General features: G+C 39.9%; 1 protein-coding gene across 1 annotated transcript in view; it reads left to right on the top strand.

Moving 5' to 3' along the window:
- slc41a1 (solute carrier family 41 member 1) overlaps positions 1 to 26,670 on the top strand; it is a 42,714-nt gene that overhangs the window by 10,673 nt on the left and 5,371 nt on the right. Inside the window, exons 3-10 of the mRNA XM_014972294.2 lie at positions 2,461 to 2,568; positions 10,863 to 10,934; positions 14,410 to 14,554; positions 20,069 to 20,215; positions 22,031 to 22,178; positions 22,270 to 22,349; positions 22,463 to 22,597; positions 25,428 to 25,576. Of these exons, the coding sequence (XP_014827780.2) occupies positions 2,461 to 2,568; positions 10,863 to 10,934; positions 14,410 to 14,554; positions 20,069 to 20,215; positions 22,031 to 22,178; positions 22,270 to 22,349; positions 22,463 to 22,597; positions 25,428 to 25,576 (984 nt within the window). The remainder of the gene's footprint in view (positions 1 to 2,460; positions 2,569 to 10,862; positions 10,935 to 14,409; positions 14,555 to 20,068; positions 20,216 to 22,030; positions 22,179 to 22,269; positions 22,350 to 22,462; positions 22,598 to 25,427; positions 25,577 to 26,670) is intronic.

Below are 26,670 nucleotides of genomic sequence, written 5' to 3'. Positions count from 1 at the left end.
TTCAAATCCAGTAATCAGATTAAAGTTACTTATCCAAATCACTGCATTACTGTGTGTTACTATTTTCTTTTGTAATTTAATTTTATTTCCTCTGTGCGTCTTGGGGCGTGATCGCCGTTTCTATGCGATGGCATCAGCAGCGACAGAAATGTAAACAATGGAGAGATGCACATTTTGTTGCTGGAAAAACGGGAACTATTTTAAGTTTCCGTCGACATGTATGATTTTTATAAGTGGCTTTGGGCTTGTTTTTTTTTTTTTCGAAAGTTGCTTGCAAATTTAAAACGTCACGTGTTAGAGCTTGTTTTTGAACGTAAAGTTGCTCATTTGAGCTTGAAAATAAGAAGAGCCAAATAATAAGCCCCACATGTTGCCTGACATCCAGGTAATTTTAGTCAGGCTCACCCTGTCCATCATTTCCTGAATGATCTGTCCCGCTGTGTCTTTGTTAATGTCAAGGCAATATTTGCTGTGAATCGAGCTTCGCATTGATGATAGTTATGCAGAAGTTAAACCAAGGCTGAGGACATCACAGGTTTTACGTCCTGATTTGACTATACCTTCACAGTCTGTTCACCACCTCCACATCCTCCACCATGGACTGGTCACTAGCAACACAGACACAAACAGGATATACCGTATTTTCCGCACTATAAGGCGCACCAGATTATAAGGCGCACCTTCAATGAATGGCCTATTTTAGGACTTTTTTCATACATTAGGCGCACCGCATTATAAGGCGCATAGAATAGACGCTTCATACTCTATTATTACACATCCACATTAATAAAGAAATGGTCCCCGAGTACTTTATATAGTAGGCTGGCCCAGCCGTTGTTTCACTCACGGTGTTGGTGTTGCGATATTATGCCCAACTGCTTTCTGGGTAACACAGACCAACCGACACGCTGCCGCTGCAGTCTCTGTCTCTCTTCCCCTGCCCCTCCCCCCCTTTAAATGTATTATCAAACTTTATTAACAAACCAGTGTTCTGACAACTATCCCAGCATGCACCGCGCACCACTTCTTCTACGGGGGAAAAAGAAGTAGGCGGCTGCTTACCGTAGTGGACCAACTACGTAAGCAGCCTACTGCATGTCTGTGTAAACATGACGTCTTTCATTTCGATCTGAGTTAATTAGCGTAGCATTTCTGCCGGATTTTCACAACATATCAGCCACGACAATGGACAGGGGAACCAACAAGTTCATGTCATCTTTTTTGGACGACATCAAGGTGTTTGAGCCACTGGATGCCTCCAACATTGTGCGCGTCACAGCTAAAAGCTACCGATAGATGAGGAAAACAGCAGATCCTCACACCCTCAGCATAAATATAGCTGTGGACAAGATCACTGATGCCTGTTGTTCTTGCAAGGCTGGGTAAGTCGGCATTCATGGTTTTGAATGTACATTAGCATATGTTTACTACTGTAGCTTGTGTTTGTGAGACGGTCACGCACGTGGTAGCTGCACTGTGACCTAAAATGGGCATTAGCCAATGAAACGCGGCCCCTGTGGTAAAGTCCGTTGCTGGACCTGTTGTGGCTCAATATTGGTCCATATATAAGGCGCACCGGATTATAAGGCGCACTGTCGGCTTTTGAGGAAATTGAAGGTTTTTAGGTGCGTCTTATAGTGCGGAAAATACGGTACATGTGTGCATGCACACACTCATACCTATACATAGACCAGTTAACCTGACAGTCATGTTTTGGACTGTGGGAGGAAGTTGGAGTAACTGGAGAGGCCCCCCCGAAGTACCAAGGCTGGGATTCAAACTCAGGACCCTGTTGTTGCATCAACATCCAGTCAGTGAAAAAATACTGCTAAACCTGTATAATGGATTTGGCTGGCACTGTCTGATTCAGAAGTAGGCTTAGTAAAGTAGCTATTGTTAGCTGAGAGACTTTAGCTCAAACTGCCAAAGAAGTCAATGATAGTTCTGATGAAAAGGTGTCGGAATACAGAGTACATGACTGTACATTTCATTGCATATTGAGCTTCATATTGGCAGACCAGTAGGATTCCTATGCTAACCCCTATCTGCCTATGAAACCCTGAAAATGGTTGGCCTCATCTGAAGAATAAAATTTTTTTTGACATGATGTGTATGGCTGGGTTCATGTGTGTTCACTTCCCTAGGAAACACATGGCAACAGGATATATTATGAAGAAAAAAAGGCCACCTTCCTGCATTCTTCGTGCTGAGGTCGGTGAATGTTGATTGGTGCTGACAATGTAACATATGGTTTAACAGTTAGATAAAGTTAGAATCAAGTTGTCAGGCTCATTGCAACAAAAACCTTTGTGCAAACAAGGTCTCACGTCAGTTTTTCAAGTCACTATATGCATATGCTCAATCAGATGTTTTAACTGAATCAATTTAATCTGTTTTAAAGAATAGAATCATTTGAACCAGAATGGTCATAACAAATGTACATATCTGTGGTCTTTGCAGCACTGGACGGTGTTCACAAAGGTGTCGGAAGTCTTCATCCTTGTTCCTGCATTGTTGGGGCTAAAAGGGAACTTGGAGATGACGCTGGCCTCCAGGCTTTCAACAGCGGTAAGAACATCAGCATATTTTATTCCACTACATGTTACTGAAAGTTCCCGACCCCATTTAGGGACACTGGTGTACAGAAAATGGATGGGTAGGTGGTTACTGAAAACTAACCAAAAAACCAAAACCTGCTGCCTATCATCGCTCAAATGATTTGGGTCTCCAGATATTTGGATTTGTTGACCTGAAGCCACACATTTCTCTCCTGAAGTTACCCATTCTCTCATTTTTAGAACCATTAAAGTTAATTGTTCCTGGGTCAGTGGCCTCTTTGTTGAAAAGTAGATTTCTGAACTGCATTCTTTACCTCATGGTCTCTGACGTTGTGCGGCATCGTCTTGCTATGCAAGACTGAGCTTAGGTGGGGATGGGGTTTGGGGAGGGGGGCAAAATAACTGTTATTCACATTTGTGAACATTCTTTGACTTAACCTGAACCAAAAGTAGGAATCAAGCTAAAAAACTGAATCAAATTTCTCATATTTGACTTCCACAGTTTGCCTTGTTGGTGTTGCTCTGGACAACACTGAACATTGTTCAGTTCAGATCTAGTGAATTGGTTACATTAAGAGGTTATAAACAGCAAAGTTAACTAGTTTTAAATTCAGCTATAAGTTGTTGTAGTTCATATTTTAGAGAAGTTCTGGTAAAGAGTCTTTATACAATAATAACAAAAAACATTATTACCAAATGTAGCTAAGTATTAGCAGGAGTTGTCATAAAAGTAGTTTATCTAGAAACAGCTAAGAACTTTTTATGTGTCATTGCACAACAATAAATGATGGTATTCAAAGCAACGCCACTGGATATCTTAATTAGTACCAAGTCAATCATATGTCTTTCTTTTTTTGTGAGGACTCTCTAAAGGAAGACAAGAAGTATTGCGGGATAGACAACAACATGCCACTGTTTCAAGTGCCTTCACTTGACAGGAAGGCTCTATGGTCAGATCTCAGCCGTGGCTTTTGTTGGGTGGAGTTTTTATGTTTTCACTGAGCGTGAGTGGGTTTTCTCTGATTCCTCCCACAATCCAGAAAGCCACAGCTGACTCTATGTTGGTCATGCAGTGGAATGGGGAATCCGGAGACAGTGCCCAATTTAACCCAAACAGGACTGGGAAGTGGGTACAGAAAAAAAGGATGGATAGAAGAGGCTAAAGGTAATGGTTCTTTTTGGGAACCGTCTTGATCTGATTTAATTTTTCACTCAACAGAATTGACTAATTATTAGGGATGTGCCGATCAGGTTTTTTCCTGCCGATACCGATACCGATCACCCATGAGGGCCGATACACCGATACCGATCACTGATACCGATCACATAATTATTATTATTTTTTTTATTTTTTTTTTATCATAAACACTACCGGTTACATTATGTGGAAAAAGGAACAATGAATTCACCTTAATTTAGACAAAAACTTGTTTTTAATAACTTTTTTTCAAGAAGAAAACTAAACAAAACAGGCTAAATAATGCAAAGAGCCAAAATAAAACCACTCAACATTGCCAAAAAAATTCAAGTATAAAACTTAATATTCAAAGGCAAAAACAGGTTCCATACAATAAACAATCCAGAGTTACTGAATGAAAACTTCCTGATAGCATAGCTGATTACTGCTAGCTCTGAGTGGCTGTTTCTGACTGAGTGGTGTAATTATGCAGATCAGGGAGGAGATAGATTATTTTTTTTAGAGATTATCTGTCTCATGTTAGGACAGCGAAAGTTTTAAAACGTATGTAAAATGTATTTTTTTAGGTTAGATGCTGCAGCTTTAAGCAGAGGTTCGGTGTGAGAGTCACCACCAGGTGGAGCAGAAGCGAAGCTCCGTCTGTCAAATATTACTACCTGTAGCGTAGCAGCGGTTCAACAGCGAGAGCAGAACCAGCGTCTTACATTGCAGCTCGAAGACTTAAATAATTTTGCGGGTTATTTGTTTAGCTTTCTGACCGTCATGCTAATCCGGGTGAGTGTTTGTAGCTGTGCGCTGCTTTACCTGCTATCTGATCCTCCGTATGTCTTTTTACTGCAGTGAGGCTCGATGTAGCCAAACTCCGTCAAGTATGGCATTGTTTTTATGTCGTACTCGTATTAACTTCGTTGTGTTGATGCATTTTGACCTGCTTCAATTTTCCGCCGCAACACGCAAACTTCCTCATTCACTCAGTGCGTCATAGTTCCACATCGCTTAGGATTTGTTGCTGCGCGTTTGCGCAGAGTGAAGGAAAGAGGAGACCAGCTGCACAGGCAGGCTGGAAATGAGATGATCGGTATCGGCAACAAGAGCCAATGATCGCCGATCACCGATCATGCACTTTTTCACGAAAATCGGCCCGATTATGATCGGTGACCGATCGATCGGCACACCTCTACTAATTATTGTTCAACATTCTGAGCTTGAAGTGAGGAGGCATAAGTGGAATATTTGGGTTATGATTTCATTCATTTTTTTCCAGTATTTCACTCCATTTAATGTCAAAAATGATTGATATTTTTATATTGACCTGTCTATCGAGCAATAGATCAGTAGCTTTATTGTACAAAAACTAAAAGTAACAAACAGAACAAGCACAGTTCCAAATGAAATAAACTAACCAAATTCAAAACCACTATTATTTTTTATTTACTTCAAGTGTCATGGTGTTAACATGGCCATAAAAAATAACATTGAAAAAAACAGAAAAAGATGTTCAAATGCACCAGAACAGGACCAGAGTGGAGTGGAGACCACTACAGAAGCAGAAATTGAACTGTAGCATATGGCATTCTGGGTAAATACAACCAAAACAAACATGCAAGGGTAGCACTAGTGGGGTAAATGGCTTGTGGTCTTTTGATTCGTCGTTGGTCGTTTTGGTTGGTTTGACGCAGTGCAGTGTGAATGAGAACTGTAGCAAGTGAAAATGTAGCAAATGCTACAAATTTGGTCTCCAGCTAAACTGAATCTACCGTACCTTCAGGTGTGAGGACACCCTAAGACATTTCGTTTAAGCTTATTAACATTATGGCTTCCTACTGTAAAACATATTTCTTCTCATTTGGCCTGACCTCAACAAACCCATGCCACTTTAGCAATATTATCTTACCATTTATCTGGAAGAAATTGTGTGTATGTGTGTGTGTGTGTGTGTGTGTGTGTGTGTGTGTGTGTGTATGTGTATATATATATATATATATATATATATATATATATATATATATATATATAGTGTATATATATTGTGTGTGTGTGTGTATATATATATATATATATATATATATATATATATATATATATATATATATATATTGTGTATATATATTGTGTGTGTGTTTATGTATGTATATATATATATATATATGAGCATGAACATTTTTTGCTGCCTGGGCAGTGCAGAGCAGAAGTAGAAACACATATTGATAGAGAAATGCAGACTGATGTAACACCAGGAAAAGTTCCGGTAAATTTTAAAAGTGCAGAACTACGTAGGCGTACTGGCTTGCTTAGTTCTGTTTTACCGACATGCTAACACTTACTGCGGCATTTCATGAATATTTCACCAAACTCAGCCAGTCTGTGTGTTATGCTGAAGCCTGACTGGGCCCTCTTTGCTTGCTGGGGCCCAGCAGGACCACACTTTTTTCCATGCCACCTCTCATTATGAGCAGATTAAGACCGCTGCAAGTTTCGTAATGCGCTTATTACTGGAAATAATGTAATCCCTATTAGTGGCTGACTCTTGGAGTTCATATTTCCTTTTATTAGTTCATTTAATTTGATTCTCTTTTGATCTCTTTTTCTTTTGATATGTTAATTATTTTAATGGAAATATAGTGCCTTGGAAGACTTTTCACATCCACAAACATTTCCATATTTTGTCACATTAGCACCACAGAAACTTTGAAACATTGCATTTCGGATTTTATGTTATAAATCAGCAGAAAGGAGAGAAAAAAGATGCATGTTTTTTTCCAAGAACATTTTGCAATGAAAAAATACTGAGTGACTTTGTGTTTGTATTCCTTCTCCTTAATCAATATTTAGTCAAACTAACGTTTACTGCTACAAGTAATTGCCTGCAAGGCTAGCAAGTGAACACAATCTTCATAATAGACAGACACCTGTTTGAATTATTCATTTTGAGAAAAAAAATTGTGTAATGTAGTGAAGGCCTTAAAACATCTCGGAAAGATGGAAGACTTTACAAGGTGTGTCTTTGGTATTCATTGCCTTACACAGGAATTCGAAACCGTTCTGCACTTTTTGTCCTATTACAACTACAGATGTTAAAGTTTTATAGACCAACACAAAAACAGTACATGATATGTAGACAAATAAATTTAGTCTAACTTCCCCGTGACTACTGTTGTTGCCATCATCAACACCGTAGTGACCCAAAAATTTCCAGGGGTGAAACTCAGAGTGCCACAAAGAAACTAAAGTCAGTGATGCTGATTGGCCAAATGTTTGTTTTCCCTAGCAGCCACACATGATTGGCAATTTAGCTTCAGAGTCAGAATCAGTTGGTGGAAATGTTGTATATATAATTCAGATTATATTTAAGATACACTATTATTGAAAACAGAATTTGATTATGCAGTTTTTAAAATAATGTTTGTAAATTATGTTTAGATATTTTTTCCCATCCACATCTGGCTGCCACTAGTACATTAATGGTTTAAATTTTTTACAAATAAAACTTTTAAAAGCATAGTGAGCACTTATGTCTCAACCATCTTTGCACATACACAGTTGAAAACCTTCAGCTGATATATTTTCAATACAATAGCTCAATAAGATTGGATGGAGAGCCTCTGTAAACAGCAGCTTTTAAGTTTTGCCTCAGTTTCTTAATTAGATTAAGAAGTGGTTGTTTCTGATACGGCCACCTTGGGCAACCGCCCAGGGCAGCTTCTCGTCAAGGAAAAAAATATAATCTTTCCTAAACTAATCCTGTTTTAAATGTCTCAGAGCTATAATTCTGTCCTGGGTTCTGTGTTCCTTGGTCTTCATGGTGACTAATGTTCTCTTGAAAATCTCTGAGGCTTCGTTGAAGAGCAGGATTTAAACCACACACAGCTGGATTCTGTTTACTTGCAAAAAATCTTGTACTTCACAAACATGTTGTGTTTTGTGTTGTTCTGTCATGTAAAGGTTGTGGTTCTAACACAAAAGAATATGAGAGAAGTTTATAGGGTGTGAATACTTTTGTGAAGCAAGGCCTGAAATGTAAGTCATGACTTTTGGCTTGCGTTTCAGAAACGAGCCATTCTTCAGTGAAAGATTGTCCATGTCCCAGTGTTTGAAGTCTTCAAGAAATCACATCATCACCATGTGAAGCCACACTGTTTCTGGTGAAATCTGTCTGCTCAAAAACTTGTTTACCTTTTTATTTCCCTTTGCTAAACTCTCAGCCAAGTCCTCTTCTGTAATCTTGAGACGGTAGATTTGGGCGGACTCTGGCATAGTTCACGTAGTTCCTGCTCATCCAAACATCCTCCACTTTTATCTGTCCAGCCTGGAGCTTCTTATCAGTGCTTGTCACAGTGTGTGGCCTGTTGGTGACGGCTGTGCACATCAGTCCATGTCTTTATCCAACACTGACTTGTGTAGATGACGTTCTTGGTTGTTTTGGTGTGAAACTACGACACCTCCACTACGACATACGATCTTGTGATTTTTGTGTCCATGAGCTTGTTATGCTGTTGAATAGGGCGGTGCAGTGTTGAAAAGCCCATCAAATGCAATGCTTTGCAAAAATATTCACCTCTTTTGAGATATTCCAGTTTACAATAGTAAACAGTGAGGTAATGTTTCTTTAGGGAGGATTTGATGTAGCAGACTAACATAAGCAGAGCCAGGTTTTGATGAGGAAAAAGAAATATGTGATTGTTATTTTCTAAAATCCAATTTAAAAAGCATGACTTGCTTTGCATACAACCTCCGCTTAAAGTGATATACCCTACAACAGTTTTTTTTAACCCCTGATGCGATCTCCAAATTATGCCCTGCCTCTTCCGTGACACCTCTTATACAGACAAGTACGAGTATCTCATTCACATACATGTATTGTCATTCATTCAGTCTAGTATTACTTCACACACCACACATAGATTTCTGACCTCTCATTCAGTCTAGTATGTCTGTTTACTTTAAACGGTATGTATGTGTTTTAATAGTGTATATGTACAACTTTAGTCTTGTGTGTGTGCGGGTGTGTGTGTGTGCGTGTGTGTGAGTCTGTAGTAGTGTGTGAGAGAAAACATAGTTTTTGTCCTAAACAGCCCCTCAGAACAAACTGTAGATATTCTATGTCTTTCTTATAATAAGACAAAAGTTTAAAATAAAGTTAAGTTAGACAACCCTTTTAATGTTTCTCATCCTGGTGATAGTCCAGGTCTCCACCTATGCCTTGTGGAGTTTCTGGAAAGCGGCTGAATGATGTTAAAAGCACTGCAGACATTAAAGAGCATTCTCATAGCGTCGCTGCATTTGTCCAAATGATATGGTACTGCAACGAGGCAGGATGTCTTCCACAGTACTCACATCTTCTTGTGGGTTAGTTTAAGGTTTAACAGGCAGTGAAGAGTCCGACAGACCGGCATGAGCAGAAAGGTACAGGTCAATGGAAGATGGGAGGTCTGTTAGCCAGGGGGGCAGCAGAGGGAGATGGTGAGTGTGTTCCTGAACCTTTTTAACTGGTTCTTCGCATGACCTCACATCTCTTTTATTGCTCTGCTGTCGCTTCCTTGTTGTTTCTAATCCTGACTTTGAGGTACTTTTGTAAACTCCACCAAAGTTCCTTGTCTCTCCTCCCTACGCTCACTTAGCTGTTCGTTTGGGTAACAAATGGTCATGATTTAGTGTTTTTTCTCTCGTTTTTGAGAAGAACGTCACAATTCTGGTGAGAATGATGTCAGTCCAACAATTAGTCATAGCATGGATGCTATGCTACTTCTAAAAAAAAACAAAAACATTTTTACTGATCGTCTTTGCCAAGAGGAGGTCTTGCAAAAGAGTTCCACTGCAAAGACATTCCCTTCTCAAAACATGGAAACAAAGAACATTCTTCCCATGTTACACAATGAGAAAAACTTATATTTTGCTGAGAAGTTACTAGTAAGTTAGGTTAGTGTTGTTTCAAGTGTACTAGGATATTGGCACTAGAAACTGGACTTGGTAAGATTTTATGTTTTGCAGTGTGCTAGTATCCCTTTCCAAAAACTTTTCGTTTTTTCTGGTATACCAGCTGAGAAACTACTGAAACATGCAAAGAGTATACACTGTCTGTAGCTAAGCAACAACTGAACTGATGAAGTCATGTGCTGTTGCTAAGGAGACGATGGTACAGCTCACCTTGTTATAATGGGTACATAATTAGCTACACATGTCTACCGCATGTTTCCACTGGTATTTTGACAATTTATCTTTGATAATTAGTTTCAGATCTTTGAAGTTGAAAATCTTGATTAATATACTGCTTCCAGTCATTGATAAAATAAGATTACTTGTAAGTAAGCCTGTCACACTAAGCAGTTAATCATGTTGTGATCTGTGTTTTTCTGTCTAGTTATTTTGAGATTTTCTGTGTTAAGTCCTGTTTCCCTGTGAGTCGCTGTCCTGTCCTCCCTGTTGATTGTTTCCCAGGTGTGTCTCATCCCCTTGATTACCCCGTGTGTATTTAAACCCACCTGTTGTCCTTGTCTCTCGTCGGATCCTCATTGTGCGTAACCAGTCTGTTTCCCTGTGCCCGTCATGTGTTCGTTGTGCTCTCTGTTGTTTCGTCCCGTGGAGTATTCTCATTAAATTCATCGTCTTTTCATCACATGTGTGTAGGTTGTAGATGTGTTCACAACTAGTTCTCATAGTTCCAGAACTCTTCCCCCAGCCCCTTCCCCTTCCTGTGTATCTGTAAGCGAGAGGTCAGGATGGAAGAGCAGGCCATCTGTTTGTATCCTCTCACTGTGAACGGCGTTTGGATCATTGCTCTCCGAACACACAGTGGGCCACTGTGGCCACAGCCACTTGACTCTTGAGACCATCAGTGTGTGTGTTTGTTTGAAAAAGGAGATGAGATAAGTGGAGATGGCATCAGGATGGGGGATCAGATCAGAGAGTCTTTGTCCTGACTACTGACACTTTATTGTTCTCATGGGATCAATAGCTTGTGTTAGCTGTAAACCACCTAGCAACACACACACACACACGCACGCACACACACACACACACACACACACACATATGCAAACACACACACTCACACTGCCAAAGATCCCTCTTGGAAAAGATAATAAGCTGTGTGTCTTTCTCATTTTCAGGCTAATATTGGTCAGATGGACACAGCCAAGGACATGTGGAAGATGATCATGGGGAACTTGGCCCTCATCCAGGTAAATGTAGCAACGATGTGGTTAACCTCACGATGCAGGACGTATGTTCTAAATAGTGGGTTTACTTACATCCACCTGACTGTTCAGGGGTGTCTGACCACAGGTTGTTGACTTCCCAATAGAACCAGTAACATTATATACAAAGAGCCCAGGATGCACTGCCACCTTCTCTAAAATGTTCCTAGTTGGCTGTTAGCTTCTAAGTATCAGACTTATCTTTAGAATTTGGGTTGCGTTAAAAATAATCTCTGCTCTGAAAACTTCTCTAATAAAACCAAATTTCCCAGCTAAGGAGGGAGTGAGGCAAAGACAAAATGAATCTCCCACCGCTATGTGGTGACTAATTCATTCATGTGTTGACATCAAAATATGCAATACAGCACGTATTATCCTTGAATATTTTGATATAGTGTGTTTTTTTTAATAAGAAATTACTGACATGACTAAATAGGGATTTTTGGGTTACGAAGATCTGACCAAGTATTGCAAGAGTATTGCCTCTGTTGCTAATCCAGGAGAATGAATCTGATTGGTTTCCCTAGAAAGAAAACTTTTTAATCAATCTGAATAATAAACAGAAACTAATGGTCACCTTGGATCAAATTGGTGTGTATGAAATTGAAATGCAATCAGTCTTTACTGACATTTTTTGTAAGGTACGTTGTGCGTTATGAGTTGGTGCTGTATGAATAAACTGAATAAAATTATTCAGCTCTACATCATTGCTGGTAAACGTGAAGGCTAGTGATGCATAGACACTCACCGAGTGTAAAGGCAGGTACACCTGTCCGATTGCTCATTAACGCCAATATCAAATCAGCCAATCACATGACAGCAACTCAATGCATTTAAACATGTAGACATTGCCAGGACGATCTGTTGCAGTTCAAACCGAACATCAGAACGTGGAAGAAAGGTGACTAAAGCGACTTTGAACGTGGCATGGTTGTTGGTGCCAGGTGGGCTGGTCTGAGTAATTAGAGTTTTTTTACTCAGACCAGCCCCTAACCCCAATCCTAATATATATACTTCATTTTTTATTTCAAATTAAGCAACAGTTTTGATCAACTAGTCAAAACCCAACATAAAAGTAAGCAATTCTTCTTTCGTCCACATGAAGTATTCATGATAAAAAGTAGCTACAGCAATGCCCTTTTTAATGTACTGTAAGTGTCAAGCTATCTGGCTTGCTAACTCCTAGGACAAAATAGCAATTTGAAATGGGACTAAACAATTACTAATATTAAAACTGGACATACATTTCTTCATGATTATTAATTTTTACTTCTGAGAATAAAATCATTGCTGAGATAGTGTGGATAAATAGATGCACATTATACTTTGGTGGATGAGTACACAAACAACTAGCCACATTATTAAAATCAGACACCAAACTCTATGTTGTAACTTGGCAACAGAATTGTTTAGCAGCATGATTACTCTTGAACTAACTACTACTATTATAGGTACATAACATAAAACAACAGCATTAGATGAAATATTATGGATCACTTCATGGAAACTGAATGAAGATCAAATCATTCCTTTATTTAAACATATGGAGTTAGCTTAACTTTCTGAGACATTATTCAGTAATCAGCCTGTTTCCCAACCTGGGCCCAGTTGTGTGTTTAAGCAACTTATGCATACAGTAAACAATGTGAGCAAGCATTACTGCCAAGATCTTTAAAATTATATTTGAGCTTGGGTTCTCCCTCTTACTGTGTGACATGGCTTCATCCTGTAACCTGCTGTGGTTGGTCTGCCTTTTCAATTGCAAGAAGAGGTTTGGGCAACTTAAGCAAACCTCAGTCTATCGATCTCCTGCACTGACAGAAACTGAATACAATAATAGCAATTTTGTTTTATGTGTTTTCCTTATTGAAAACTTAACACATCACCGCAGTAGCTTAGAAAAGACAAGTAAAACATTGGCGTGCAGTGAGAGATTCATCCATGTAATGGCATTCTGTCAATACAGAAACAAAGGTCCTCTGTGGACGTTTCAGTCACATCCTGCAAAATGTACAAATTTAATATATATATATTTCATTTCCTGATACTGACATACTGACACTTGGCAAACCAACTTTTCTCTCTGTCTGTTATTTATGGGCTTTTGTTATATTACAGCAGCAGGTCCTGATGGTAACAGAACTTGATTTGGCAACTCTCAATGAACTTGTTGCTCAAAATAATTTCAGTGTTTTTGAAAAATCATATTTTTCTTTATAAAGTTAGCTTGTTTTTTTTTTTTTTTTTTTTTTTTTCAAAATGACATGATGACTTGCATTGCTTTCCAAAGGTATTCATATCACTTTAAGTTTTTTTTTTTTTTGCTAAGATTTTATCAACTTACAATCATGAGTGTATTTTATAGGGCGTTTTTCTTACACAACACAAAATGGTTCCAAATTTAAGAGTAAAATTAAATTTTTACTCTGGTTTTGCTTAACCAGAGCTTAAGGTCAAAGCATGTTTATGTGTCAAAGTTAAGGCTATGTTCAGTTGACAATTGTGGCAATTGAAAAAAAACGTGAGGAACATTTGTTGATGTATCACTGTGAGTAAGAACCAGTTGTCTCCATGATCCTCTGTACAAAGTAAACATCAAAGTCAGAAAACAAACTTTGTTATCTTGAACAAATATATCATGCAGCATTATCAAATAAAGCAAGCTGTGTTATTGCAAGATAATAATCCTATATAACTAATTTCGACTTAATGATATTTCCAAGTAAGTTCTTTCTAGGCTAACCTCTTTTTCATTGTTTTTTTTTTTTTTTTCCTGTTCAGCATATTTATTTTCCTGGGTGGAGCATTGCAGCTTTCCCCCTAATGCTTCACTTGAGATTTTTAAAAATTGCTTTGGGTTTATTTCAAGTGCAATGGAGATGGAAAAGAAAGGGGGGAAAAAAAGGAAGGGTTGAAGATGGGACAAAAAGTTAAATGGGACAGAAGGAGAAAAGAATAGAGAAGGTAGAGGAGGAGGATAAAGAGAACACAGTAACACCCTAGAAATCTGCTTCTGGAGGCTGGCCTGTGATAACATAATACATAGTGTCACTAGTTTTGGTTTCTGTCAAGTGCTCTTCACTCTGCTGCCACATGATGTAGCTTATGATTATGTAATATTTAAATGCCCGCCTTGTTTCCCAGAACCTCAATACGTTTCAAGGAGAAGAAACCTCATAGGGCGACCAACAGGTGCTTGGGTTGACTTACAGCTGCTGATTTGAAAAAAATATAATTTTTTTTAGTCCACTAGTTGTGGTAATTTCATAGTTTTGGCTACCGACAGGTTCAGTGAGTGTACTGTATGGGTTCAACACTCTGCTGGGTTCACGTTGATTGATTGAAAGCTTCTCCGATGAAACGGGATAGTCTCATGCATCTGCACTTTAAATGTTAGCTGAAATGAAATCTACATGAGCCATTTTATTGTGTGTGTGTGTGTGTGTGTGTTTGCGTGCAGGTCCAGGCCACAGTTGTGGGGTTCCTGGCTTCCATAGCTGCTGTAATCTTTGGCTGGCTCCCAGAGGGACAGTTCAAGCTGGGCCATGCGGTGCTGCTGTGTGCCTCCAGCATGGCCACAGCCTTCATCGCATCGCTGCTCCTGGGTACGCTCGCCGCACGGGAACCTGCTCATTGTATTCACTGTGTGAAAACTGTGTCGTCAGACCAGTCAGGTTTATTGTTGCTTTTTCTGTCCCCGCCAAGGGAATTAGACAGTTATAGTTCCTCAGGGAAGCTTCTGTTTGAATCTTGAGCGTGTCAGAAAGACACTGACGAAGGTAAATGCTTCGAAGGGTTTTCTTGTGAAAATGTAGATCTTTGTGGCATTGAAACTGATTTTAGATCTTTATTCCCTTCTGATATGTTTGAACATTTTGTGAATTTCAGCTGTAAAACAAGCCAGTCTACTGAGAGGAAAATGTGAAAATAAAAAAGGTGAATTAATCTGTGATCCCTTAAACTAATACTTTGTTAAAGGGGCAGTGTTATGTAAAATCCACTTTTTATAAACTTTACATCATGTTGGAAAGTTATTCCCTCATCACAAACATACATTGGGTGTTGCCTTGATTCGTTTACATTTGTTTGAGAAATCCTTTAATCTCCCATGGCAACCATTCAGCTGTGGAAAACAACTAGCCCCGCCTTCAAAATGAAGCTCCTTCTCTGAGCTGCAGCTTCCAAACTTCAGAGCTTCCTCCTCACAGTCCAGCCCTCCCCCACTCAGCTCTTTCAGACTAGCCAGCAGCAATCAGCAAACACCTGGTGGAACTGCTCATCAGCTGAGCTCATTATAGGAGCTACGTTAAAGTGTTAATAGAGGAGCCATGCTGTGATGACTTCCTGAAGGCGGAGTTTCAGAAGGAGCAGGAGTTTCTTTAAAAGACAGAGGCCCAACTTTAATATGAAGTCAATTTTCTTTTAAGACATATTTAATATATACTGCATTTTATAACAGCTGAAGGGAACATAGTTACTATTGTGCCATAAAATGACATAATGTGCCTGGAAAATATGTAAAACTGCCCCATTAAAAAAGGAAAAATCCTTGGTTTTAACTTTCACCACGTGTTCACGACCGCTATCCATTCTAATGAATCTACTAACCTCTGATGAAGTTCAGTCGTCCAAGTAGGATTTTTCTAGCAAAAGTGTTGCTTTCAAATCACTGCAATGCCCATGCTGCCCAGCAGATGGTAGTAACACTGACATGAGCGACGTTAAAATTCAAAACAAAACGATTCTGATTGTTAAGAAAAAAGGTTCTTTGACAACTTTCCTTTGACACTGCATATTCTTTCAGATTACATGATATTAGAAACATTCTCAGGATGAAGTGAGACTGATCTGGAGAAATCCATCAATATATGCTCAGCTGGTGAAGCTTCTGGTACACATAGCCAAAATGGACATGTTGGCCTGAATGTCACTGCGAGAGTAAAAATATAATCTCCACAATCTAAAACACGACATAATCAGTTAATAGGTTTTTTCCCATTTCATATTATTTCTGAACTGTTCGTGGTTTGCTAGAGCAGGGGTGCAATACCTAATAATAATAAATATCAAGCCTGAAAACTTAATATCCAAATGGACTGAATGTGATATTTTTAAAGTAATCTCTTTAGACCTGCCTCCTGATCTGGAGGCATGTCCTGACTCGGAACATGGTCCTCACTCGGAGGACGGTCCTGACTTGGAGGATGGTCCTCACTTGGAGGCAGGTCTTAACTCGGAGGCAGGTCCTGACTCGGAGCACGGTCCTGACTCAGAGCACGGTCCTGAATCTGAGGCAGGTCCTGACTCTGAGGCAGGTCCTGACTTGGAGGAAGGTCCTGACCCGGAGGCAATTTCTGACTCGGAGGAGAGTCCTCACTCGGAGGCAGGTCCTCTCTCGGAGGATGGTCCTGACTTGGAGGCAGGTCTTCACTCGCAGGCAGGTCCTGACTCGGAGCACGGTCCTGACTCAGAGCACAGTCCTCACTCGGAGGCAGGTCCTGACTCAGAGGACAGTCCTGACTCAGAGGACAGTCCTGACTCGGAGGCAGGTCCTGACTCTGAGGCAGGTCCTCCAGTTCCAGCAAATTCAAAAAGACCAAATCTTGGCATTTTTGTCATGCTTTCAGCACCAAGGTTTGTCTGCATTGGGAATATTTTTGTATTACAACATAAAGCTCATGGTCCATGCTCTCTGCTGGAGAACATCCCTTCAACACGACACATCCTGTTTTTGTTGACATCAGGCTTTATCTCAACAGCAGGCTTCACCTCAACAGCAGGCTTTTTCTCAGGCTCTTCATTCTTGTTTGGGTCTTCGAAGTCTATTGATTCAATGTCTTCCAAAACTAGATCACCTTCGTTCAAATATGGATAGTATTTGTTTATATCCTGGTCGTCAAAGTCTATTGCTTTCAATGTTTTTTAGTCCATACTCAGAGGCCGTTCCTGACTCAGAGGCCGTTCCCGACTCTGAGGCCGTTCCCGACTCTGAGGCCGTTCCCGACTCTGAGGCCGTTCCCGACTCTGAGGCCGGTCCCGACTCTGAGGCCGGTCCCGACTTAGAGGCCGCTCCCGACTTAGAGGCCGGTCCCGACTCTGAGGCCGGTCCCGATTCTGAGGCCGGTCCGGACTCAGAGGACGGTCCAGACTCAGAGGTCAGTCCGGACTCAGAGTTAGGACCGACCTCCGAGTCGGGACCAACCTCTGAGTCTGGACCTGCCTCCTCTGAGTGGCCCAAACTCAGAGGCCAAACTAAGACTGGACAAAACTCAACGTTTGTTCACTCTTAGAGGGTTCTTGAGTCTGAGCATCATCTGAATTGTCTCCACAACAGAAAGCATGTTGAATGTACTTCTATGCCTTTCTGAGATAATCTTGTGGAAGATTAGTTTTCCTAGGTCGTGTCAGGGTTCTTTTGAAACACTGTATAACCTTGTAAATAACTATTGGGTTGTCACTTTTTATCATCTTAAACAGCAATTCTCTAACTAAATCATCATTGCCTGAGAGAAGTTGAAAGATATCGCCGCAGACTTTTCTTTCCATCTTGTCAAAAAAGACAAAATCTATGTCCTTTACTTCTTCCCAGAGTTTAGGAGCAAGCTTTTTCTGGACAGGTACGGTGTGGTTCATTTTGTAAGCGGTACAGTGAGCCCTTGCTATAACGCGGTTCACCTTTTGAGGTCTTGCTGCTTCTCGGATTTTTTTGTGCAGTTTTTTTCACAGTGCATTGTGTTCTGCGTCCTGATTGGCTAAGCGGTCTCCGAGCTCCTTCTCTACCTGTGTGCCAATAACGTTACGGTATTTAAATATAAGTAATACAGCTTGGCCATTCAGGAGATGAAAGCTGAAAACTTTTAATGCCTGCTGGAAAAACTGTGGCCAGAGGCAGCGCAAAACCCGACCGGAGGCTCGCTTGACGAGATCCATTGCTCTGCCGTAGATACAGCTGTGAATCTCGCGGGGCAGGTTGGAGGAGACCTGACTCCAGATCACGTTATGGTCCGATTGATGAACACGCACATCCACTGACCTGAAAACAGGTTTTGTTCTTTGGTTTCAATGTAGAGTATTTAATTATGCTGTATAATAATTGTAAAAACTAAAGGTACCTACTTCGTGGATTTCATTTATCGCGGGTTATTTTCGGAATGCAACTCCCACAAAAAAACGAGGGATCACTGTATATGTAGGTCTATGACTGGACTTATAAATCAATTGCCAAAGAATTTTTTCTACCATATTTCTTCTTTCCTCTTCGGTTCCACGTTTGAAACCCATCTCTTTCGCGTCCCTCAGAAATCGTTCTGGGTCCATGCCTGCCTGAGTATAATCCTCACTCAGGCAGTTTTTATCTGAGTACAAGTCCTCACTAGGAAAAAAATTCTTTCTGATCTTTTGTTTTGTAGATGTAAACATTTTCTTTGGAGGAACAGGATTCTCCAGGTGATGTTTGGATTTTTCCACAATAACTTTATGTCCTTCTGGGTAATCATGAAGTCCAATTAAATGCAGTCCAGAAGCAAAGTGGAAAGCATCTCTGGCGAGGCTTTGGAAAATCCGTTCACTCAGCTCTTCTGACATTCTGAGAGAACGTCCACATTTAATTCTCCTGTTTCTCTCAAAAGTAAGATCAAAACCCCTCATGGTGTTCTTCCAAAAATGTTTCTCTGACAAGATGCAAAGTTGGTCCGTCCGCAGATTTTTCAATCACTTTCCAAAGAAGTTTGCTGAGAAAGTTTTTTTTTCCTGTAATCCGGGGTTGTTTGACCAGGATGAACTTTGTTGGAGAACCTTTTTCTCATGTTTTTCCAAAAAAAAAGTGAGCTGTGAGCTTTCGTTACTCATCTTTATTGAACTGAGCTAAAATCTCCAAATGAATTCTGTGTTAACTGACCGGAGAATTAACTGATCAGTTGGTCATGTCGTGGACTCTATGACATCACAAAGTCATCCTTAGCAGGGCCTCATGACACAGACATCATTTAAAGTCATGCTGATGACATCATTGTCAGCAGCATGGCAACTGTTGCTGGGGGTAATAATAGCACGCAGTGATCATGCGCTATGAAAAAAAATAGAATCTGTGGGCACTAAATACATTATTCCCACAAGTCTTAAATGGAAGTGATCTGCGCAGCTTCGCCAGAACAGGGGGGGCCAGGGAACCATTGCCCCCTCCACTTTACTGCCCTACCCATTTTTATTTGTTATTTGGGTTCTATCTCCTAACAGGTATAATAGGGCAAGTGTCAATGGGACCGCTACATCCAACCAGTTACTCAGCAAATCCACCGGTTTAACCCAGAAGGGTTTGACCAATTTGCAGTCCCATATTCAGTGCATCGGCTTATTTTGGTGGGGACAAAATAAATCATAGCAAAAAAAAAAAAAAAAGAGTCGAAGCAATAATAATATTACTCAAGTAAAAGAAAAAGGTACAGTGCTGTGAAGCTACTCTAATAAGTACTTTTTTTTTTTTTTTTTCAAAAAAGTTACTCAAGGTAATGTAACCAAATCCACCCAATTTTGAATATAGGCAACATCATCAGTAGCCTACAGGCTACTTGTTAACAAGTTCGAGGTGCTGTATTGTTATTAGCTAGTAATCTTTTAGCTAACATTAACTGCATCCAACAGCATTTGAACTCAGTCGTTTAGTGTGGTTGAAAAACTGTGCAAAGTTCTGTGCGTTGTGCTGGTTTGCTGCCATAATTCTAATATCATTACATTTTATTTTCAGCCCCTTAATTCTATTTACAACTTACATTGCTGACAGCCTATCTCATAATCTAAAAAGATTATTAGAAACACAAATAACAGTGAAACTTACAAATGTCCAGAAAGAGAAATAGGAAACACTCCATGAAAGATGTAAACAGGCAGCAGACAATCAATTACTACAGTGATGGAAAAAAAACTCTAAGACAGTTATTGCTAGCACTTCATAGCAACCGTTGCCACCAAGGATCATAATGATAGCATGTTAATTAGCTATTGGAATATATTGGCTGTTCACATTAGTTGTATTGTCTATTTGACACAAACCTTTGGTTGGTTGGGGAGCTAAGAAGTGATGTATTCCTGGTTCTGACTTGATCGAACTCTAAACTCCACAGGTCTCATCATGATCGGCGTGATTGTCGCGTCGAGAAAAGTCGGCATCAATCCAGACAACGTGGCCACACCCATCGCTGCTAGCCTCGGAGACCTGATTACCTTGTCCCTGCTGGCAGGCATCTCAACAGGGCTCTACAAGAAGCTAGGTAACACCCGCTAAACACCTCATCAGAAAATAATGTCACAGTTAAAGTTTGCCTGGTTCATGTCAACACTGTGTAACAGAAACTCTGTCAGAACGCTCATCACTGATGAGAGATTTTCATTAATTTTGACTTTTTAATGATTAAAGACATTCCTGTCCCAGGCTGTAAATATTTTACAGCTTTAAAGAATTTCAATAATATGAATTGTGTGTCTAAGTTTGCTTTATCGTAGCCTAACCATTGCCTTTCTGCTCAATTCCACTCATTTCTCATCTCCGTTTGGTACTCCATCTGGATTTTCACCCATTGAGTTCAATTTCTCTATATATTTCAATGGGACATTAGTCCTCTAATCCTGGCAATGCTTTTTAGGCGATAGAAGGCTGACTTTGTAACTGTCTTTATGTGTCTCTGAAGGTTCAGGCCAGAGTTCATCACTAGCCAGATTTCAGACATAATAAGTAGTTTCCAGGTGCAATAGCCAAACCTACATGCAAAAATACCTGCATGATACTACCACCAACATGTTTGTTGAGTGGTTAAGAATTTTTTTGACTGAGTATTTCTGGTTATTTCAGCTAAATTTTTCAGTCTTTGTTTAGTCTGTAGAGTGGCAGAACATGTCGACCATGTGAGCAGCAGCAATTTACACCCACGAACAAATCTGTGTTTCTTTCTTACTTGGCATTGTCAATCCACAGTGATGAAACTGTGGCTTTATTAATGCAACAGTTTGTATTTTGTGGATTTTAAAGCGGCACACATTATGAAACAGCAGGGACTTATTCTTTCTAATAGTCATTTAGTTTGTTGCAATTTCCGGCTTAGATGAATCCCTTCCGCCACTGATAGAACCAACTGCCAGGTGGCATTTAAAGACAGAAATCCTCATTAAAGCACAGCTTTCCAAACGGCTTTCAGCGTTCTCATCAGTGAGGAAGCGAAAGGGTACAAGCAGCGTGTGCAGCTTGTGTAAAACGTGGCTCTGCTCCTGCCTGTGTGGGGTAAATAAGATTGAAAGCCCCCCCACGCCTAATCTTGCTGTGTTTTTGGGTGAGAATCTATGTGGCTCCGCCGTCAGCACTGCGGCGGCGACTTGGCCAGCGACACACCCAGCTGCAGAGCTACGGTTTCCACACCGCAGACACACAAACAGGCTAACAGACAGACCTGCAGAGCATACTGTAATCCCATAACTCTTGCATCTGTCAGAGACTGTCCCAAAAACCAAGCTCACTCCCTTTAAACGCTGCACTGGGCTGCTATGCTGAGCATATTTGGGATATTTTTTGCTCAGATACACAAACACAGCTGGTGTCTGGGACTTGGACGCGCTCTCGTCTACTCGGATGTTGTGTTTCTTGGAGGGTTTTTCTTTTTTAGGCTTTTGAGTCTCCTGCGGTGTCAGACAAATAATACTGCATCAGAGAAGATGCAAAACTATTTTCACTTGTGTTTATATCACAAATTTCAATGTATTTTTCAGATTCTAGTTGACTTACATAAATTTGTGCAGAATTGTGAGAAAGAGATGTTTTTCATGGAGTGCCACTTGTAAAGATAACAATTGGCAGCAACTGATTTGGCTTATTTAGCCTGCCATAAGAAAAAGACAATGGAGGTTCATTTTTCATGCTTTCATTCACTTATATACAAATGTCACAGTTTCAGCTTGATACTAAATGTTTAGCTTGATACTAAATATTTAGTTAGGAAATTAAACAAAGAAATAGTAAAAAAACAAACAAAAACAGGTTGTGTTGTCCTTTTATCAGTTGCCTGGTATTAAAGATAAATGCGTCTCCTCCCATTCAGAGTACAACGACTATGCCAACCCGCTGGTGTGTGCGGTGTTTGTGGCCATGTGTCCTTTGTGGGTCATGATAGCCAGGAAGATCCCAGCTACCAGGGAAGTCCTCTATTCAGGCTGGGAGCCGGTCATCATCGCCATGGCCATCAGCAGGTAGGCACTACCGTCTGATTCCATTGATCTAAACCGGGTGATACAACAACAGGTACATAAAATCTCATCTTTCTTTTCCATTTTCTTTCAGTGTTGGAGGTCTGATCCTTGACAAGACCGTAAGCGACCCAAACTTCTCTGGAATGGCTGTTTTCACTCCAGTCATCAACGGTAAGGCAATGGAGGCAATCAAAGAAGACATCCATTAAAACCCTCACTACTGTGTGAAAACAGCTCACTCCTCTGTGTGTGTGCGTGTGTGTATGTGTGTTGACGTGGAACAGGTGTAGGAGGCAACCTGGTGGCAGTTCAGGCCAGTCGGATCTCCACCTATCTCCACATGAACGGACTGCCCCTGGGGGATCCCAACCTGGCGCCCAGGAAGTGTCCCACACCCTGCTCTTCCTTTTTCGGCTCCAGTAAGTAACCAGGCGATTTTCTGTACACACCTTTCACCATAGAGGGATCCCTGATGATCAATCAGGATGCATGCACTATGCAGCAGGTCCATCATATCCTGTATTAACCTTTGTTTTATTAAGCATGAAAAAGTATTTATCCTCCATCAAATTTCTTCTGGGTAAAGGCTTTCCAAACCAACCTGGCCCTCTAAACCCAGAGGTGGGCAGAGTAATAAAATAAATAAATAAAATAAATCAAGTAAAAGTAAAAAGCACAGCACAGTAAAAATACTCACTAAAAGTTATTTTTTCCCCCAAAAAGGTACTGAAGTAAATGAATTTGAGTAAATGTAACTAGTTATTACCAAACTCTGTCTAAACCTAATGACTAGTTGTGCCATTACTGCCATCTGGGGTACCTGGGGTACCAGGCATTTTCAAGCATGAACATCCTGATTAAGGTAATGCATTTCATTTAGATCCAGGTCCAGACTTGTACTAGGCCACTCCAAAACCTCAATTTATTTTTCTCTAGCCAGTCAGAGGTAGGTGTGTACCTGCCTGATTCTCATTGGATTAAAAGCTGAAGATCACAAGTGGAAGGTCAGACCATGATGCCATGATTTTCTGCTAGAGATCAGAGTTCAAGAAACCCTTGACCATCTCATGACCACCAGCTTGATTGGCTGCCCATACTGTATGATGGTCTTTTTCTGAAGTATTACATCAGTTTGTTTGTTTGTTTGTTTGTTTGTTTGTTTGTTTGTTAGGCATCATGGGATACACGACCCCTGTCTCATCATTTCAGATAATATTTTACCAAAACACTTGGGGCTCCTCAGGCTATTTTGTGTAACATTTGAAATGGGACTTTGTGTCCCAGAGGGTTTACCATTGGGACTTTACCTTAATTGTTATTTATTTACACCTTAACTGAGTCAAGTAAGGGCTGTGGTGATCTTTTGTGATGAGTTGTCAAGGTACAGTTCATCAGTGCTTTATGTGTTTTTCTGTTCCTGGATAACAACGTTCACTGTGGTTCCCTAACCCTAACCTTGTGTCTTGGAAATGGCACTGTGACTTTGTTTCTTATCTATTCTTTCTATAAATCAGGGTATGATGTGTCACTGTGTCAGAAATTTTATGTTGTCTGACATGCTCCATTTAACAGATTTTGTCATTCCACGTTGCAAAAACAAAAAATGTTACCACATATTTTTGGTCTAGTTTCTAGGGCAAATATCTTAAACTAGCATACAGTGATTTGTTAGAGCTTGTTTTCAGTCAGAAATCTCATTAATTTTGATGGAAAAGTTATAATTCCACTAGCAAATTATCTCACTTACAGTATAAAGTGGGCAAAGTGTCTTGTTATAAGTTAAATAATCTGCCAGTATAATTTTGTTCAGCACTATTAAGGAATTATTTACTCGAAACAAGGTGCTATATCTTGCTGAAAAGCTACTTGTAAGTTAGTTTTGTCTAGCCGTGTACAGGTCAGCTGGTAAACAGGCCTGGGTGTGAAACTGATTAAAATTTCCCCAAAAATTTACTGAAGTAAATGAATTTGAGTAAATGTAACTAGTTACTACCAAACTCTGTCTAAACCTAATAATCACAGTTAATTCACAATTTAACAAGGGAGAGGCTTTTGGAGGCTGTAGAAGGAACAGAGTAGTTTATTTATAGGAGGTCAAATAATCTAAACCATTAATTCATTGAATTACTATGGAGCTAAATTGAGGCCAAAAATTTGTTTAAAAAAATTGAAAATGAAAGAAACTAAAAAATTGTTTTGAAACTGGGGAAAAAGACTTCTTTCAGCTTCATGTTTTTTTTCTTTTTCAGTTTTAGTTCTTTTCTTTCCAGAATCAGTGGGGTTTTTTTCCTTTCAAATTTCTACTTTATGGTTCCAATTTACCGTAAATTCCAGACTACAGAGAGAAAGAAAATCTATTTTGTACTTATACATCCCGCACCGGATTTTGAAGCTGTAGGTGTTCCACGTTGTAATGTGAGATATTTACACAGAAAGATATTACACATGAGGATTTTTTAACTTTTAATCAGTATGGTAACATTAACAAATACATTTTGTAAGTGCTTTGTAACACAAACTTTAAATATACGTCCGTGTCAGTAACACACGTTACGTATGCTTACTGGACACCTCTGGGGCCGCATCACTTTCCAGGGCACGGGCCCCTCGCTCTTGGGGCCAACCCACTACTACACCTGACCCACAAGAGCTCAACCACATCCCCAATGCGTTATGTGCATCACTGTTGCACAAATACAGCACAAACCTAAGACACCACAAATATTGGCTATATGCACATGGTTCATAAAAACAGCAGATCTAATCGCTCAATTTTTAAACAAATTATACTAAATAATAAAGATTGGAAAGCAAAGCCTACAGCTGTGATCCACGGGAGGAGGAGGATGGAGATTCCCAGGTTCAGGTGACGTGTCTGACACTCAAAACCCCTTAGAATTGCGGGAGGGTTTAAACTCCGCTTACTCGTTTTAGCTAGCTTCACTGCATAGTTCTATAGCTAACAGAAAGAGCGCCAAGCTGCCAACTAAACAAAAGTGAACTGACCAATAACATTGAGGTTTAGGACGAATATGTGGCACCCCCACAGACTACATAGGATAATTTGACACACAATACCTTTTTTTATCCGCAATGTCGTTAATGATGGTTTGACCTCTGTGTTGGTTTATGTTAGAATGTTTCAATTTGAATGTTGTGGTTGTAACAGCACAAAATGTGTTTATATTTCACTGAATGCAGAAACACCATGAAGCCATTTTCAGTCATGTTATCCCTTCTCTTCACCAGCTGTGAACTCTCGCTCTGCCCGTGTTCTGTTCTTCCTGGTTGCCCCGGGTCACATCATCTTCCTCTACACCATTAACTCCCTGAGAGGGGGTCACACCACCCTGACCCCCATCTTCATCTCCTTCTACCTGGTAGCTGCTCTTCTACAGGTACACACACACTGCCCTCATGACTGTATCCCACTGTGAAAAAGATAACTGCCTTCTGTCCTTCATAAACAAAAATAGTGTGTTTATGAAAGCTGCATCAAAATGAAGACTGAACAAAAACAGTCTTTTTAATGTCCAGTGAGCTATCTGGATTTGCAATGGAAAATTCTATGCTTTATTGAAGTCAAACTATATATGTTCTATGCTGTTATCTTTCAGACCTTAAAGAGATCCATGATTAGCTGAACTAGTTGGCCTAAATATGTTGGAATTTTCCAGTTAACCTGGACATTGTGGTTAGTGATGCATAAAAACTTAAAAAATTGTGTAACTTTGTTTTTTTTGGGGGGTTTTTTTCCACTTACAAAGATCACCATCAGACGTGGTTGGTTGTAATCTACTGTTCACTATGTAGCTCCTGCTAACACGGTTAGCAGGAGCTAACATCATTACCAGGAGCTAACAAAACTTTAGCAGGAGGCAGCCCTATTAGCAGAAGCTAACACAAAACAGATTGGAGAATAATAAATGGATGTTTTCAGTGACAATGAAGCATCTTTATGTATTTTGTAAGTCACAATTTTAATATATCTGAGAAAATATTGGGTAACACTTTATTTGAAGGGGTGTGCATAAGACTGACATGGCACCGTCATAAACATGACATAACGTCTGTCATGAACATAAAGAAGTCTTTATGAATGTTTATGACTGTTGTCATGAAGTGACACTCGGTAAATAATGACACTTTTAATGCAAAGTTGCTCTAAAAGTTGCATTGAAAGTCCATTAAAAATGGCAACTTTGCATTACATTATCATAATTTACAAAATCATGCAAAGTTGGCACTTTTAATTGACTTTTAATGCAACTTTGCATTAAAAGTGTCATTATTTACCAAATGACACTTCATGACAACTGTCATAAACATTCATAAAGACTTATTTATGTTCATGACAGACGTTATGTCATGTTTATGACAGTGTGATGTCAGTCTTATGCACACCCCTTCAAATAAAGTGTTACCAAATATTGTAATCATGATGCTAACTGTAAGCAGCTTGAGTTAGAAAATGGAGCTCTGTGAAGCATAC

This window comes from Poecilia mexicana, unplaced genomic scaffold, assembly GCF_051168715.1.
Source record: "Poecilia mexicana isolate PSO_F unplaced genomic scaffold, ASM5116871v1 scaffold_5, whole genome shotgun sequence".
Classification (NCBI taxonomy): Eukaryota; Metazoa; Chordata; class Actinopteri; order Cyprinodontiformes; family Poeciliidae; genus Poecilia; species Poecilia mexicana.
Note: the sequence above shows the minus strand (reverse complement) of the source record. Positions and strands in the feature narration are given on the sequence as shown.